The 18,553-nt window shown below is 39.2% G+C and overlaps 1 protein-coding gene across 5 annotated transcripts in view; it reads right to left on the reverse strand.

The window, feature by feature from the left end:
* LOC102309301 (cell adhesion molecule 2) overlaps positions 1–14,968 on the reverse strand; it is a 168,397-nt gene extending 153,429 nt beyond the window's left edge. For 3 of the 5 annotated variants that reach the window (XM_042219668.1, XM_042219667.1, XM_042219666.1), the window contains exon 1: positions 14,504–14,968. In XM_042219668.1, the coding sequence (XP_042075602.1) occupies positions 14,504–14,564 (61 nt within the window). In that variant the 5' untranslated portion in view covers positions 14,565–14,968. The remainder of the gene's footprint in view (positions 1–14,503) is intronic. The other 2 variants (XM_014334918.2, XM_014334916.2) reach the window with 2 other exon arrangements.
* Positions 14,969–18,553: the final 3,585 nt, after the last annotated feature.

Raw genomic sequence — 18,553 nt, forward strand, 5'->3', positions numbered from 1 at the left:
AAGTAAATAAAGCAAGGTATGCCTTAAAATTCTCTTCATACAGTGCCTCCAAGCACACTGTAGCTATGGCTATGGAGGGTACCTTCAGATTGTAGTCTGGCAGTTCCTCGTTGAGTTATATAAAATGCTTAGAGCTCAGCATCACAGAACTGGTTGGTATGCCATCACCATAGAAAGCAATTGTGTCCAGAGGGACTACTTCTATATCCAGTTACCTCCCAAAGTGAGTGCTCAATCAGGGCTAGAACTATGAAAAAGGAACATACACTGTTTCGCCTTCCAGAAAAGTAAAGATTTAAATGTTTCATCATCTCCTAAACAGTTTCACAGAGATCAATTTGTTTTTTCAAATCAACCATACATTTAAAAGAAAACCTTTTTTTATTAACGTGTCAAACTTCTGATTGGTTATGGTTTTGGTAAGGTTGCCTTGCTGTAAAATAGAAATCCTATGCTATCTTTTACACAGTGACCCTGAATTCGCAGCAAACAGGGCACTATAACACTGACAAGCAATTTCTTTTAACCACTGGCTCAGTTTCTATATCTGACCATATAGTTTTCTCCCAGTCAAGACCACCGTTCAAAAAAAATTGCAATCAATTTTTCAAGACATCTGCCATTTGGTCAGTGTAACTGAACTGCAGCCTACACAAAACACCGTTTTCATGAACCTGCGAATGTTAACTGGATCTCTCTTTTTTTTTCAGCACAAAAGCCTCCTACAAGTATGCGTCCGATTTGAAAAGTGACTGTCGGCAGCTTTCCACCGAGAGTCCATATGGTCTCTGTATTTATGAGGTGATGAGGCTTGCTCCTGGGGTTCAGAGTGGTCATTATCTGGGAGATGCTACAGCTCCAGTAGTTAAGGTCACCCGGTCTACACCAGATATCCTCACACTCTACCAGAACTGGAGGATACTAAATGTATAATCATCTCTGACTCCATAAAAGCAGGGTCTACCCAGACTGACCATTATATGAGCTTATTGTAGGATCCATCCTGGCTTTATATCCTGCTATTTCAGCACCATCCCAAATAGCACATCTTCACTATCATTTTTTTCTAATACCTGGACATACCTGCCTATAGTAGACAGATGGGTATCAAACACTGGAAGATGTTACCTTGTATTTTTGACACCTTTGGAATCCATTTATAAATTGAGAAAAAAAATGTGCCCAATAAAATCATGCATAACACATGCCAAAACTTCAGGGATGATATTTTTGAAGCCACAGCCACGAGGGAGCTGTGACCTCAGTTAACATGTCACACTGCTGCCTTTGTAGAAATTTCTAAAATTCTCACCATTAGAGTAAGTCTGGGTACACATTTTTATGCATTTCTTTAACTGCAGCATTATGTGGAAAATATTTCTAGTGACAAGTAAGATTTTCTAGTCTGACAACAGTCTAGTATCACTTTGAAGGTGTAATTGGGAGAAAAAGCAATTTGCAATGTTCAAAGAGGTTCAAAATGACCCTACAACTATGCACACTGGGAGTTGTTAAAGTTTAGATATCACACCACAAGGTCAAATACGCTGTTGTAAATTAAAGGTCTTATGAGTAATTGATGAGAAATTATGTAGAACTGAATCAACGTATGTCCTTAAAGCCCACTTGTGTATAAATATCAGCAGGTATATTTAACAAACCCAGGCTCTCACAGAGAACATGTAATTACTTGAATTGAATGAACTGCAAAGCACACAAAATTATTTAATTAAACTAAACTAATTGCACCCTTTATTCTTCATTTCAGTGCACATTGTAAGATCAGTGTGGCGTTATGTATAGGCTGTTACACAGTAGAATTTATCATTTCAGTTGGTGTAATATTACTAAATCTAAAATACTCCAGGTCCCATACAAATGTGGCTGTTCACCCTTTTTTAAGAAGCCTAGATCAGTGATAGATAAATTTGTGGAACACTGGCTGAATCTCTGTGTTTGCCAAGCCCTCGTGCTACTGCTTGTGCCCCATAGATATAGTGAGAATTATCTCTGTTAAACCAAATGGTTTTGCAAGTTTGCAAGTGAAAAGCATGACATTCAGTGACTTACCAGATGCAATATGTGCCATGTTTTTTATATTTTGTTTAGGCCCATGCGAAACCATGTGTTGTACCACGTGATGATTTTAAATGTATATGTGGTTGTAATTCAAAAAATGCCATTCACTGCTGCAGTGAATGCTGGGTAATTACAGTAAAAAAGAAGGAATGACCCTTTTGTTGTAAATGGGTATGGAATGCAAACAGATATGCTTACCTTCAGCTCTGCTGAGCTTTTACACTCAGGAGTTTAGCACCTTGAGTTTTCAGTTTCAGTCAAACTCATACTTGACAAAATGTGACTGGTGAAAACACTTTGCCATCTGTGTAAATCTTATAGATACATACCTAAAGTAAAAAAGAGACAACTAGAATGGTAATTCTAGCACATATCTTCCAACAAGACCAACACTCTTATGTCAGACTGCACCAGATGTTAATGGCTGCTTCATTCGCCCATCCATGATTCACCTCTCCACCAAGTTTTGTGAAATTTGGCTGTGCAGTTTTTGCATAATGTCTGTCACAAACAAATCAACAAACAGACAATGCAGAAAGCACTTTTACATCTTCAGCTCTTGCCTTGGTGAAGGAATGATTATGCTTCAGTGTCAGAGTGAACTCCTTGGTGTGAACACACCTTCTGAATGTCACCCTCACGCCGTGGTGGTGGCGGCACGAGGTGGTGACACTGTTTCTGATTCTTAAGTTAATTTTTGAACTGGCTTTTCTAATTGTACTGCTCTTCTCAATGGTGTAAAGGCTCTAATATATTCATCTGTGTCCTTTCAAATGTTAAGATCCTCAAATTTGGAAACAGATTTCCTTTTTCTTCCTTTTCCACACAAAACTACCAAAAACCAGAGTAAATCTTTGAAACACCAGTATGCTATACTACTACTCTATGTAATGGCTTAACCTGCATTTTATAATGGCAGTCACAGGAGGTGAAGGAAATAGCAGACATATACAATGACACTTCTCTCAGCCTTTTACAGTGTGCCTTCCTGCTCCACACCTTCTCTTACTTTCCCCTTCTTGCTCTAAGCTTAGCAGCTTTAAGGCTCCCCCCCCCCCAGCAAAGCATGCTCTCTGGCTCTGAGCACTGGCATCTCTTGCATCGGTATGCAGCTCCCGTACACACTGCTGATCCCTCTTTATGAGGACATGAGTTTCAGTGCTTTTATCCCCCACCTTCCCTTGCAAATATGCCTGCATTCAGTATCTACACTTCAGCTTTAGAGACCTGTGGGAAGCTTTTAAAGAGGAAGTCAATAAAAGGGTATAAACATGCATGAGCTTAACTTTGTGCTTTTGGTGTCTTTATTCTAAAGTTAGATTTTCTGGATAGCTTCTCACTCATGCAGATTTATAAAACAAAATAATTTCCCAGTTCTTGCACTGAAGCACAGCTAGAATTTTTAGTATTACTGTTTTTGTAAGCAAAAAAAAAGAAAAAAAAAGAAAAGTGTTGTTTAGCTTTAAAAGAATTAAGAGAATTATGATAATTATGCGTTTTATTTTTTAAATCAATTGGATATGTTTAGATATGATTTATTGTTTGTGCGAACATTACTGGACATCATCTATACCAACAGATATATATAGTGGGCTTATAAAAGCCAGATTTAGAACAATCATATACTTATTAATTAAGTACCAAGACCTGAAAATACTTATTTATTAGATCAATTGTTTGATGCTATACCTTTTAATGTGCTAACTTTGTTTGTTCTCTCCTAATACAAACAGAAAATGTCATGTAACCAACGCATGCAGAGCTTGAAAACTGCAAATGTATGTTGCATGTTAAACTGTCTTCAGGCGGTGTATACGGCAGGGATTAGTCTACACATAAGTACTTGCAAGTTTGCTTAATAAAATAAGAAAATAAACAGGTTAGATTGGTGCTGTTTTCCGGATGCTCTCGGGCACAAAAGCAGGCTCTTTGCTTATTTTGCATTAATAAACACACTGGGGACAAAGAATAAAATCCAAAACACATGGGAAAATGGCATAAAATATTTCCTGACATGAAGACGTTTCTAATTAAAGTCCTCTTTGTGTACTCTTTACATTGACATCTTTTTCACCTTTTCAACTTCCTGCAAGTTTTCTCATAAATACGGAGATGTAGAAATCTGAAGAGGAGTGGAGACACCAAATTTCCTTATGACATGAATCTTTCCAGTCACCGTATGATAGCCTCTTTGATGGACAGGTGACCTGCCATCCACACCCGTCTGTATTCAGCAAAACGTTCAGAAAAAAACTCAGATAGTCTACAGCTCCTGAAAAGAGGGATTCAGCAAGCTGAGAATATAAATGGTTTTCACTTTTGTCCTGACAAATTATTACGAGCCTGTCTCACAAGTCAACAGTCTGTTCTTAGCACATTTGCCGTTTCATCTTTATTTTTTTTTCCACTGTCTTTAATTTTGTACTGTGAACAAAGCATATCAAATCATGAAGCCATAAAATGCAAAACACTACCCTGGAATGAATAACTGCATTTGCCATGATTTGCTTCTTAAAAGTATATTACTTGCGAGTTGTATTCCAGCAACCTATCAAATTTCCAAAGATAGCACAACAGAGCCTCCTTTATCTGGAGCTCAGACGTCCAGTCTGACTGCTGGGGCAGTCGACTGAGGGGCCTTTATGAGCTCAGCAACCCAGCGATGCAAAATTCTACTGGCGGTGTGCAGGTGATGGGCTTTCTGAGTTAATACATTAAAATAGTAGCATTAAATCCTCATGGTAAAGTGAGCACACTTATTCCAAATGCACTTAAACTCGCTGTATTCTTTTCTCTGCAAATATGTTTGGGGCGGTCTCAACTTTACTTTGTCCAGAAAAGACATATTTTTCAAGCACTATTTGAAAACAAGGTGCTTGGTGCAAGATGAAATGATCAGAAGATTAACTGCCTTGTCAACCAAAATAAATTAAAGCTGCTACTTAATAATTAATAGTTTCAGCAATTTTAAAGGAAAAAAGAAAAACATGCAGGAGGTATGCACCACTGTAAACCAATATCCTTCTATATGGTGTTGATTAGGCAGATCAAGCAATCATACATGTTTTTTACCTATAGACAATTACTTAGTTAATCAAAAAAGAATTAACACAAGTAGAAAACAATTTGTATCAAAACCTATTAAAACAGATGTACATTTTCATCACAATATCATCAGTTTTGATGATGAATGAAGTGATATCTAAACTCATTACAACAAAAGACCTAATATTTTCATAAACGCCAACATTTGCCACTTCATTGTGCATTCTCTAAAGCTTGTCAACAGCTGCCTACGCACCGAGAACTCATCTTACTTCATTCAGATCAAAACTTTGTACTTGGAAAGAAAAGCTCGTGTGCACTAAACTTGCATATCAATAGTCATAGCTGCATAAAATGCACACAAAGCCCAACAAAGGCTCCACAGCTTGTTGTCCGCCATTGTTTGCACACTCCAAAACGACCCTGACATAACTCAAAACAAGCATGGTCACTCCTGGTCAGGCTGCCAGGTGTTTGGTTGCAGTGCCATACCTCAGGCAGTCAATCATTCTCTTTGGAAGCCTCCCAAATGTTCACAGCAGAAGCAGAGAGGGACATTTATCACAGCAAACACATAATTATGTGCACAATATTTTATGGTCAACACTCAGCATTAAACACTATCAGAACCACAACTGCTTTTGAAAGGATGTCTACTATGTTGTCAAAGGACAACAGAATGAAAGCTGACATAGCTTCTAGGTAGGAAAAACGGATTATATAGCTGGTTGGTCATATGGCGGTCATCTCTGAACAAAAAAAATATTAACTTTGTTCATAGAGACTGCAGCAAAAGGAGAAAGGGGAGATCATCACACAGGGTAAATGAGATTCACAGGCTCATCCATAGACGGGCACAAAGCCCACTTCAACAGAGATGAGGGCCAAGAGAGATTGATAAAGGTCAACACCGCAAACTGGCATAAAATGAAGTATAGGCTTCATTTCAGGCACAATACTAAAATGTAGGGACTGTATAAACCTCTTGCAGAACACACGTCTACCACCTTCTCAGCAGCACAGCAGAAACTCATTCATCAAAGAAATCAACACTATTTTATTATATTTTCCAAAGATTTTATTCAAGTCTGTGAATTGTTTTTTTAGAATATTTTTCGACCATTCCCTTTTCTCTGAAAATTGAATGTGTAGCTCACCATTAAATAGTTAGAGAGCCTTGAACTACTTAGAACAATATTAAATAAATGTCCACTAGGCTCAATTCTGCTGTTTGTTAAGGATGTTTAAACTTTTAAAGGTAAATGCATTACAACTGAATCCCAGAAACAGTGAAAACACTGCAACATTAAGACATTTGATTTTTGTTTTGAGTGTTTATTCAGTTCTGTTTACACCGCAATTTCATTTTTTCTATTATGTGCTTGATAGCTACAGTGAATTGCAGGGTCAGCATCATCACCTGCACAGTAAACCTCTAGTTATTTTATATACAATACTCAATGTGGCTGCAAATGATGATATAATATCCTCTCCCGACTGTGAAGTCTCACAGTATAAAACCTGAGATTTGTGACATAACACTTCAAATGCTCCATAGGTCCCAGCTTTAGCGGGAAGTGGGAAATGTTTTGACTCATCTGTCTGAAATCATAGGAATATATGTAAATTCTGTTTTATATCGGATACCCCTTTAAGATGTGTGAACACGGGCACCTCTTCAGGAAGGCAGCGACTGATGTAAGCACTGCTTTTACCTATTTTCAGTGTGACCAACTGTGGCATTAGACTTATCATGAGTATCTTGGACTAGGCTCCTTGGCAAGTAGAAAAATCTCTTAACCTTTTTCGTTTAAATACAGGTCAAAATAATCTTTAATAGTGTAATTGCCCTTTCAGTCTATCAGCTTCATTGCTGAGCTTATACCCACTCAGAGGGGGCATGGTGTGTAAAAGTGCTATGACAAAGAGCTTGGCAAAGAGAGACTGACAGCACGCAGAATATAGTTGAGGCAGTGAGCTGCTAATCTTAAAGCCCCTTCCCCACTTGTCTGAGCACATTTGCCTCTGGCTTGAGGCTTATCCCTACAGATGTATATCTGTCAACAGAAAGCAAGCAGGGCAGCAGTGGCTCTTTTGGAGCACATTTGTCCCCTTTACTGGATTACCATTTGCAGTGGCATAAAGCACAGCATCAGAGCCAGCACTTGGCAGCTGGGAGACAATCTGCAGGGATAAGCTAACCCTCAGTAGTGGTGAACGGGTATCCGTGAATGTAAACCACCTTCCTCTGCCATACCTCGCCTTCAGCTCAGCCAGCTTATTCCTGCTGACTGATTATTCCAACCCACAGGAGATGCTCCCATGCATACGCTCACAGGTTCCCTGTGTGTGACATTTAGGGCTTTACTTTTGCCTGGGTCGAATATGTATTTTTTCAAGAGATTTTAAATACACTTCAGTGCATGCTGGAACAAAACTCCATGCTCAGAAAAAGAAAAAAGGGGGAAAAAAAGAAATGAGAAGTGGTGCACCGACTGCCATCCTATATTACACTCAAAATGATAAATCAGCAGGCAGGAGAGTTATTGATATCTATGTTGTAGCAGTGAAAGCTGCTGTTGGAATCAAACATTCTAACGGAAGAAATAACCACACTCCTCACAGCATCCTATAATAGGACACAATATCGTTTCCCCAGACAACTGCAGGGCTATACACGAAAGCAAAAAGCAGAGCCTTTGACGCTTGATTGAAATTCATTTGCTTAGAATTTTGCTTTATACTTTGGGAACTGTTTGCATTATTTTTATCTTAGTGCAAGCAAAATTGTTAGAGGTGGGAGTCTTGCGCACTGACCAACAATAGTAAATGAACTGAATTTTTGTTATTTTGCTTGTGTTTGAAATTTTTCATATTGGTGGGTGCAAATGAAAACATATGAAGCCTGTCAAATGATTAATGTTATAGAATTTTTGCATAATTATTAAGACAAATAAATTATATTTTCAGAAAATCTAGTGAAACAAAATTGAAAAAAAGAATTACTAAAGTTGAGAAACTAAATTAATAAATGTTGTTTCAGGCATGTTTATGGGGGTGGGAGGGGGGGTACTATAGGTAATGGGCAGTCTTTGTGATCAAGTCTAGTGTTGTACAGATGAAACAATAAGACTGTATGTATATAAACAATCAACAGAACCACCATGATACAAATAACAGCCAGTGGCCAGTGAAGCCTGTCCTCTAAGCCTCAAACCAAACATTTTAGTCATCAGCATTATCATGAGCCTTCAGTATTCCAGTGCACTTTCAATCCTACTGTAGGCACAGCCTAAAGCATACCCTAATTTATCTTCTATTTGACTCAAATTGGTCATATCATAATTTACAAAATGACTGGCATGCTTTAGTAAATAAGGCTTGCAATAACAGATGAGACCATAAGAGTATTTTCCTTCTTTTAGCAACCAGAGGAGTCACCTCCTGCATCAGGGTGGCAACCTGTCACAAGATTTTCAGAAATATTGACCTCTGACCCTTAACCTTGAGGTTAAGGTCACTGAGATTTTTAGTAGATATACCTATGGTATCAAATTAAAACTCCTACATTGCTTCGTTCATGCTTGGATGTCCATGTCGCCCGCCCGATCAGCCTTTTTACGGCCGAGGGGTAAAGAATTAAACCCTCATCCCATAAAGAATTACAAATCACAACCAAGTGACCTATAACCTTTTCAAATTCAATCCTTTGCATAATTTCAATGTTGTAATCATTTTGAAGGAGGGGGGGTTGCGTTGTGTGTTGTATGGTTTCTGCAGTTTTGCGCTCACTAAGCAAGCTGACATTTGCAGATTTAAAAATTTCCATAGTAACAACGACCTCCAACAATGTCAGTGTATATAGAGTACTTATATTCCACAAAGTTGTGAATAAAACAGTATTTTCTTAGGAAAAAGTTGATATCATACAGACTTGTGGTTTCTATAGGAGCACATACCATCAGTGTCAAAGCTCATAGTAAGTCTACTTTGGATGGTTACATGGCTATGGCTCATAATGGAAATCCATATGGAGAATGTGAATGGGATTTTTACCTCCAGAAGCTCACTATATTGCTCACAAATAAGAAACCTTTAACACAGCTCTTAACTCTCCTCTTTCTCTTCACCAATGGATAAAGGAGCTATCAAAGACTTTACAAGGCACTTTTGCATTTTTAATGACTAGCCTCAATTCCCTCACTAATCAGGGAAAAGATTTTTCCTGTACATTATGAAGGAATTATTCATCCTCAATCACCTTGTCTCTTTTTATCTGTAGTTTTGATAACTGTCATTTTGATAGCGGATAAAATGCATGAATAAATAAACACTTTCATTTATTTTCTGCTTTGCCCTCATTAAGCCCCCAACCCAATTTTCATCTCCCATCACACAGACACACACACACAATGGTCAAACACATACCAACGTCACCTGGAGGGGTGTACTTGCCCAAATGTCTTACAAGATAAGAAATGATGAAAGACTCGGTGCTCAAACAAAAGAAAAGTTCCCTTGGTGGTATGGGAGCTTTTTGGGCTCTGTATGAAAGAAAGTGATGAAACACTTGAGAAGAGGGAATGTCAGACCGAACCAGAGAAGCTGTGGCCAACAAGGAAATGTGAAGATCATAAGACCTACAGTACATCTATGACACAATCAGCCCAAGGTCTGCAAAGTGGCTAAGCATGGCGACGCCACATGGCTAATTAGCATTAGCCTGCCGTCTTACCTGCCTCTGACGAGTCTGTCTTTATTTGCTAGCTTTGGGAAATATACAGTGATACACCATTATCGCTACGTAGGTTAACACCAGTGCAGATACAGTATGGGAACAACATCATCATTGTCACACCCAAAGCAGGAGAACAAGGCAGGCCCTCTAATAAAGGGTGCGCCATACACTCTTTATATCTATCTGCCATAGAAGCATTTGAAACATTTGGGCAGTACATCAGTTTATGGGCTGCAGCCATAAATAAGCCCAGCAATGAATTTAGGCAAATTCTAATAGTGTAGTTGTTCCTAGAAGGATGAGTCTGCATGAAATAACTCTCAGCATTACAGAGCATGAACAGAGCTGCTGAGGCTGAAGTCGTCTACAGAATCACTGCAGTGTGTGATGCGGAGCACTGCAATTTAACTGTCGATTAGGCTGTGATCACACAGAAAATGCTGCACCTTATTGCTTACACTGAGGAGGTTATGTTTTCAGTCCCATTTGTTTATTTGTCTGTTACAGGCTATGATATCGCAAAAACTGTTCAGTGAAATTTGTTAAATGGGTAAGCAATGAATGAGTGTAGCATCAGTTTTCTATGCACGCCAGATTTCTGTGTACAAGTATATCAGGATTTCATTTAAGAATTAGCAAAAACCAGATAGGAAATTCTGTAAATATCTGCCACAAACTACTGCTACAAACCAATTTTAAAAAATCCTGGCACATGTATCTTGTAATTGTCCACCTGTGTGTATTTTGCATGAAATCATTTTTCAATGCATTTTGTTTTTTAAAATCTGGCTATTTAAATAACAAATTTGGGTGACCGTGCAGCCCAGAATGTACCCTGTCTTTTCTAGCTGTGTTGATTTCATTTGTTTCTCGACTTCTTACATTTCCACTAAGACAGAACTTTAGGTTTTAGCGTCCTGGGGCACAGGCCTGGGCATTGGATGCATCTAAGTCTAACCTAAGTCTCATAACATCAATATTTAAGAAGCCCTTGAAGTGGGCACTGTCAGAGCTCTTGGGCAAGATGAGAAAACTCTCTGTGCCCTGTTCTCTGCCTATTCATTACCCCAAATCTGATGCAAAGTGGGCTGTGAAAAGCATACTTTTTTTTTTGCGGCTCTCTGAAATTACCAAGTAGTGAAATTAGAATATAACAAAACTACTTTGTCTCCTCTGTCCTCTAAAAAAAAAACGAGTCCATTAATTCAGTCCTGTCTCCTAAAAGTCAGGTTCTCATTCATGAAAACAAAATTCTTAATTTCATTTTGCGGGAGATATATTTTCCCAGAAAGCCACCGAAAGTATGTCTGTCTCCTGAAAAGGTAAGAGTACACTGAGTCTACAAACTAAGTATTCAATCAAATTGTTTCTACTATCTAAAAGTAAGCGCTTCCACAATAGAGGAATGTAAACTTTAAAAGAGAGGGAAAAGTCAGCATTTGGGAGATTGGTCAGCAGGGGATACAAATACAGCCAAGTTTTTGACAAGGAGACTGAAAAATGAGACTTGAATCTTGGACCATTTTTCAAAGTTTCACTTTCTTGCTGTGAAGTTAAGTATACACAAAGAAACATTTTGGTTAGAGTTAGCCACATAACATTTTTGGGTTTGGGTAAAAACAAACCCTTTTATAACTTTCACCACATGAGAAAAGCTCCATTTTTGGAACAGGTAGCCATGCTATCATTTTTAAAGGTGAGACACCGGCGCATTTTACATGCACTTGTTCACATCGCCACTAGAGGCTAGGCAACTTTAAAAACTTACTATAGGTTGTAAAAATGGATTCCATATCTATGTAATTGTTTTCTGTGGGAATGGTTTTCAATATTAAGAAGCTGCTTCCTTATTCACAAGGGGTCGCCACAGCAGATGGATGCACATTTGATTTGGCAGATTTTTACACCAGATGCCTTTCCTGACGTAAGGGCATCCAGGGATTTGTGTATACGCCTGGTCTCAAAACAAGGAATTTTCACGTTGGATGAATGTGCTAACTACAACATTTTAGAGTGATTGTCAGTACTGCATGGTTAAAAAAAAAATCTACAAAATCCAGACTGAGAGTAGAAGGTGGATACCTTTGTTTATGACAGAAGTGTACCTGATTAATTGCTGGAAAATGTCAAAGGGATATATGTGCCATTTCAGAAAAAAATAATCTGTGAAATTGCATCTAACCCTTAAACTGCAAATGTATTTTGGAGGAAAGAGAGAGTTCAATGATTAGTCAAGCTAATTGGTGTCCACTGTGTAAACAAACCACCATTAACCTGCAACACAAACATTTTTTAATACTCATAAATTGAGCATCAGCACAGGCTTACACTAACTACAAGGAGTTTTCCATGTATCCCAATAATTACAATTCACATCGTTCTTTTCCAAAGCATACCATAGGTTTTTAGACCAAGTACTTTTTTCTACCAATGAACCCTTTTTTTATTTATTTCAATATAGCTTTGAAAATCTTCTTCAAAAATATTTAATATGCTTCAGAAAGTAAATCTGGGACACAGAGTTTTAAGTCCACTTATGTGTTCTTGTAAGGCTCTGTAAGCAAGGACTATTTGATAAACTCTTACATTTGGATGTTTGCAGAGTCTTTTTCACCTCCTTTAAAAACATGACTGATAGTTATATTTACAGGTAAATACATTTCCTACAACACAGCTTATAAAAGCAATGCTTTCAATGTCAATGCTCAGACTGAATGCACTATTAAAGCCACGTTTTCCCAGTGGTTGGTGTTGCAATACCAGGCAGCATTTAAAACAAAAATCAAGTTTCAAACTACACTGACTTGAACTGATGAAAAGGGTTGCAGAGACAATGGAAAGTCAGCTAAAAAGGCATGCTTTTTTAAAAAGAACACTATAAATAAGCAGTTATGTAACATTACACAGTTTATAGTTAATGGACTCCAAAGCATGCTAAATCACGCATGGTCATTTAACTCGAATTCATATTCCTCTTCAGTGGGGTCACATTTAAGGCAACATGGCGGGAAGTGGAAGTGGCTGTATGTATGATTAGATCACAGCTGTACACACCTCATAATGGAATTTCAATTTCCACAGCTCAGTGAGATCAGGTAAAAGTGGTGGACAAAATCCTGCTGAAGGAAAGGACAGCAAGAGTAGCACAAGGAAACGTGCATGGGGGCAAAGTAAATAAGTATTTTTGCAATTTAAAGATACATTTCAAGTCAAACTTACACGATTTTTCACCATTAGGCTGTCCAGTAAAGCGATCCAACTACGTAGTTTATTGAACACATAACAGTCATGAGAGAAAAAGGCTATTTAACAGTAACATGATCTGATACTGGAAAAACTGATTCATTTGAGAACTGATTTTTAATTCAATGATGTGATGTGCAAGTAAGCCTGACACATATATTATTGTTTAAAGGTGCTCTAATGATCTGATGGTCTGTGGTGGTTGTGGCATCATTCATGGAGTTGCTCAATAAAGGAAGTCAGCCTCAGACTTATGGAAATTAAACCACAGGCCGAGTTAATGTGATGAGGATGATCATAGGTCATTCTCGTTGTTATTATCAGCACAGTGTACTGAATCAGCACTGACAATGTCATCAATGTCATGTGGGACAACACGTTATTAAACTGGGGAAGACGGGGATATAACTGCTTAGATATGGTAGTTTCTCATATGAAGCCCCTTGACAGCACCCCCCACCACCGCCACCCCTTCCGGTAGGCGTTATGCGCACTGGTCGCCTATAGGGCGGTGGCTGCGCAAGCATGTCCAAGAGCGGGACAGTCTGTGGGGAGTTGGGGACTCGTCATGAGGCGACGACGATCCCTGGCTGCAGAGAAGCGTCATGCATGCAACCTTACCTGCGTCCCCAGCCGCCCAACTCTGAATGAGTAACTACATGGCTTGTGCCTCCTAAAGAATCCCTCCTAAAACACACACACACACACACACAAGCACACACGCAAGGCACTGTTCTCGCTACATTTAACAGAGCTACATTTAACGAACGCTTAACGGAAATGTAGTCTTTGCCACATCGAAGACTTGTTATCACCTTTGTGAATTCAGTCATTTAAAGTCATGTGTGGAATGATTCAAAATGCCCAAACAAACGCGATGGCGTGACTTCATCGTGATCCGCTCAATGACACAGGACTCACAGGGAAGAAGACACACGCCACCGGTTACTGTAACATTCTTCTTTCTTTTTTCTCTTTTTTGGTCTTGCTCTGTCAGTTTCAGCGGGCATAGCCTAAACGAATGAACCAAGCAACCATGCGCGACAATAATCGACTCATCCGCAGCACGGTGTTTTATCTGTCACTTAATCCCGGAGGGAGTGCAATATATAAGTTGTCGCCGATGCAAAAACTTGTGCAGCCGCATTCTGCTTCTCATTGCGCCGCACAATTCAACTTCCAGGCATTCCAGCACACTCGGCTCTGACAGTGAACAACGACAGCTCGTCCTGCGCCTAAAACTGCTGCGCAAACACATCGTTTTATGGGAAAATCAACTCTCCCCCCACCGAATACTTGCACTCACGTGTGACATGATCACATATGATCTTTACACTTCACGCACCCACCACCTCCCCGCACACCACGCCCGTCTACACAGCAACATCCAGTGCTCACCTTTAAAGACGCTTGCACAGAGGCTGTAAAGGATGAACATCAAGTACTGCTTGACAATCATATTCTTCTCTTTTCCTTCGCAATTCTACGTCAACACTCCACTCGCGTTTGACTCTTTTTATTCTGTCTTTATCTCTTCTCTCGTCAAGGTGGACTTATCCAGGTGAACGGCGCAGTTTCTGACTGACCGGAGTTACATTGATGAACTCTTGCCTTTTTCTGAGGAGTCCCTGTGTATTTTTCGCAGATCAGGGGGCAGTGATCACTGTAGTGAAGCAGGACGGCAGAGATGCTCGTCGGCAAAGTGCAGATCCTGCCTCCCTTTATTGCCTTTCTCTTTGACTCGCTGCAGAGAGCAAGAGTCCCGCCCACGCTTTTTGACTAATGAAGAGGCTTCACCAATGGAGAACACCTAGAAATAGTTCTGATCTCCGGTACACTGTCGAAACAATTACGCCGTAGAGCGCAGTTACTTTGATACATCAGTTTCTAGAAGGGACCTCGGTAGTCATGTGACAAGTTTTTTGTTTTTTTGTTAATTTCATCATTTTCTAAACACCAAAGCAGAACAATAGGCCTCTGCAGGAATATGATTATAGTTTATGCATATGGGGGAAAATATAAGGATCCAGTCCTGGCCATCACATCACCGAGCCTCCATAATGCTCTAAAGTGGAGGATCCTTGCTCTCTGTTTAGTGTCAGTAGACTGAACTAAAAAAAAAAGTGCAAAAACGACCACGCCAGAGATTTAATGCATGAAAATATGCCCACAGCTAGCAGAGCTAATTTAACAATTTTAGACAGTTCTAAACAGCTACCCTAGAGCCATAAAAGCTTTATGAGCAGCCAAACAAGCTCTGTTGTCAATACCAGAGGACTCGAAATAACTGCCACTGCGACACATATTATCACTTGAAAAAAAGTTTTACAGCTTAAAGAGCACCGTGGGGTAACAACAGAAACACGTGCCCATGTTGTGTGAAGATGCATTTGCTTTCGCAGAGGTTGTGACCTGGTGTCTGGGTGCATGTCGGGAGTCAGGGCGCAGGCACGAGGGAGGTTAATGGGCACCCGGACATCCCTCTTCCTTCAAAGGTTCCCTACGAGAGGTGCAGAGAAATGAGTGTGACCATCCCTAAAGACAGAGGTGTGAGGAAACGGCAGCTCCAGCCAGGGATCGTTTTCTAAGCCGACGGCGAGGATTTTACACATGGTTTAACATGCTGCTGGGCGAATTTGGTTCAATTTTGCACAGTGCTCTTCTACGCCACTCCCACTTCAAATCAAATTGCTGACCTGGCTGTACCACCTGAGAAAGATGTGGCATAGCCCCCAATTTTAAACCAATTGCTTTTCCTTTTGCAGTATGAATCACTGGAAATAATACAGGAAGCTCCACGTTCATTCTCTAATCAGTCATTTGGATCACTCATTTTCATTGCAAACCAGAAGTTAAATAGTGTTTTCCAGCTTTTTGTGGTTATTGTAAGTTTTCATTCTGAATAGCTAAAATGGAGAGGGGGGGGGGCGGTTCTTTGTGCTCTCATTTTGTTTTGTATGCTGATGCCTTTAGCCTTTTAACTTAGAGCCATTCACATCTCTAATCCCTGGGGAATCACTGATGCCTTTCTGAACTGTAAACCTTGAAGGACTGAGTGCTCTTGTGTGACATACATTCTCTGTACAACTCACTTATAATTCAAAGCAGACCTATACAATTACCATGAGGATGGTGGTAAAGAATCAATCCCGTGAGTCCTGAAGGTCAGTTCCTCGTCATTTCATTAGATCCTTGAGAGTAGAATTCTACTCATGCACCTTTTCAACGCCAAGGATTTATTGACCATGTGAGTTCAGCAGAAAAGCACACGGTGCTGACACAGATCTGTAATGCAGAGGAGCATGTTCCCCTTTGTATTTATCTCCCGGGCATTATATTGCATAGCATTCTTTGATTTGTACCATTTAAAATGCCCCGTTGTGTTTGTACCATCAGATTTAACAAGGTCACCAGCATACACTTGAGAATTCCAAGTACCTGTTAAGGCACAACACACTTTTTCCCCCTTTTGTGTTGTTTAATGTTCAAGACTGCAAAGTCCACAAGAGATATTAAAACCAGGGAGAAGAAAGTTTAGGCCAAGATGAATTACAGTGTTTGCATGAACCTGCCACTGATAACAGTGATCTCACTGACTGAAAAGCAACCAATCCAGATGCAGTATACACAATCAATTTCAGTGAGGATATGAATGACAGAAGTCATAAAGCTTGAATGCTTTATCTAAATGATGAAGTACTGAATCCAGGATTAGGGCAGAGACCATGTAAGTGCTTTTGTCACTAGAAAAAAAATATAACTGCAGAACAGAATCCTGATAAATATTTAAAATTCCTGCTGAAGTTTTGGATATCAAATTTCATAATCCAGTGCAGCAGACACATACATATTTTTACCCTATCAATGCACCTCAGGGAAATAACAGCTGTTCTCTCTGGCTCGAACTTAAAAAATGGCCCACAATGAAAGCTTTATGTTCTTTTGTGCCTTTTTCTTATTCCTGTAAGAACATTTGCTATTAATGGCTGGTGAGAAGGCAATTCCATCTGTTTATTAGCTTATTGATAGGACACTGGGAATAGTTACATCTAACAATGTGCTTTCTGCACCAGGCAAACTACATGCAAGTCAGCACTGTATGAAATCTTTAGTATGTGCAGCAAAATTAGAGCTACACATTCAAACATCCTGTCTGGGAACGTATATTATATTACAAATTTTATTCCAATTACCTTCTTCCAGTAAATGGAAGAAGAAAATATTTGTGTAATCAATTATTTGATTTTCTTCTTATACTCTCTCCTCTTTCAGGTGTTCTCATTAGGGATCCCCATGGATGCCTACATCTCACCCTATCCCTTGCATGCTCCCCTTGTCAAACCAACCCTCTGCATGCCTTCCTTCACAACACTCATGAATCATCCTTGTGTGCTTCTTTTGCTTTTACTTGTATCCAAATCAATTACAGTATGTCATCAAATTGATATACTTTTTTGTTATCTTACATGGCAGTTGGACTTGTGTTTCATATAGAGATGACTTTAGAGTAACTTTAGACCTTGAATGGTGATTACTCATTGGTGGCTGCAAGTGAAAAAAAAAACATGATTAAAATTCCTATGTAACTGAGACTGAAGTCATAGGAACTAAATACTGTACTGTGGTGCAGTTAAACAGTTCATAAATCTCAGAATTCATGCTTTACTAAGGTAAAGCTTTCTTGTGGGCTGCTGGTCTTTGTCTGCTTTCCATATGATTCACTCTCTCTAAGCATTGCAAAGAAAACCTTAAAGAAGGTTAAGTCATTTTGTAAACAAGTTATCCAGCAGAGGGTTTCATCATCAGGGCTTTTTTAGAGAATATCCCACTCGGTTTTTTCATCACTGAACATAGGTTAAGACTGCTGTGCAACTCAACATTGCAGTGATTGCTGCACTCTGTAAAAAAATATTGCATTTGATTAATGATTTCTTTACAATCCTGGACAGATGTACGTGTTAATTGAGAATGTTACAGAATTTCACGGCCATGGCAAGCAATACACATCCGGATAACATATAGAAATAACTGGTTAATTTTTTTCCCTTTGGTGCTCATGGATAGAAATCAAAAATAGCATAGAAAGTCTGAATGTGGCAAGGATAGGTTTTGGATTTGATTGCATTACAAGGAATTGATTTTAAGATGTTGCACAGCTGTGGTTCCAAATATCAAATTAGCACTAATTTTAATTTGTAGTTTGAGCGCAACACCACTGAGTTGTGTAATAAAATTTTCACTTGGAATTAGAGTCATCCAAGTATACTCAGGTATAGTCCACAGGTGGTCGAGATCAGAACCCAAAACCCATGCACACGATAAGGCATCTTGAACAATGATTGATGTTGTTTTTTTTGGTTTTTTAAATCCCTTTCTCTGTGTTTTATCTAAGCAAGTTAGAGAGCTGTAACAGGCCCTGGGATAACCATGTTCTCCATTCAAACTATT

Source organism: Haplochromis burtoni, unplaced genomic scaffold, assembly GCF_018398535.1.
Source record: "Haplochromis burtoni strain Fernald_Lab_line unplaced genomic scaffold, NCSU_Asbu1 Contig_36, whole genome shotgun sequence".
Lineage (NCBI taxonomy): Eukaryota > Metazoa > Chordata > Actinopteri > Cichliformes > Cichlidae > Haplochromis > Haplochromis burtoni.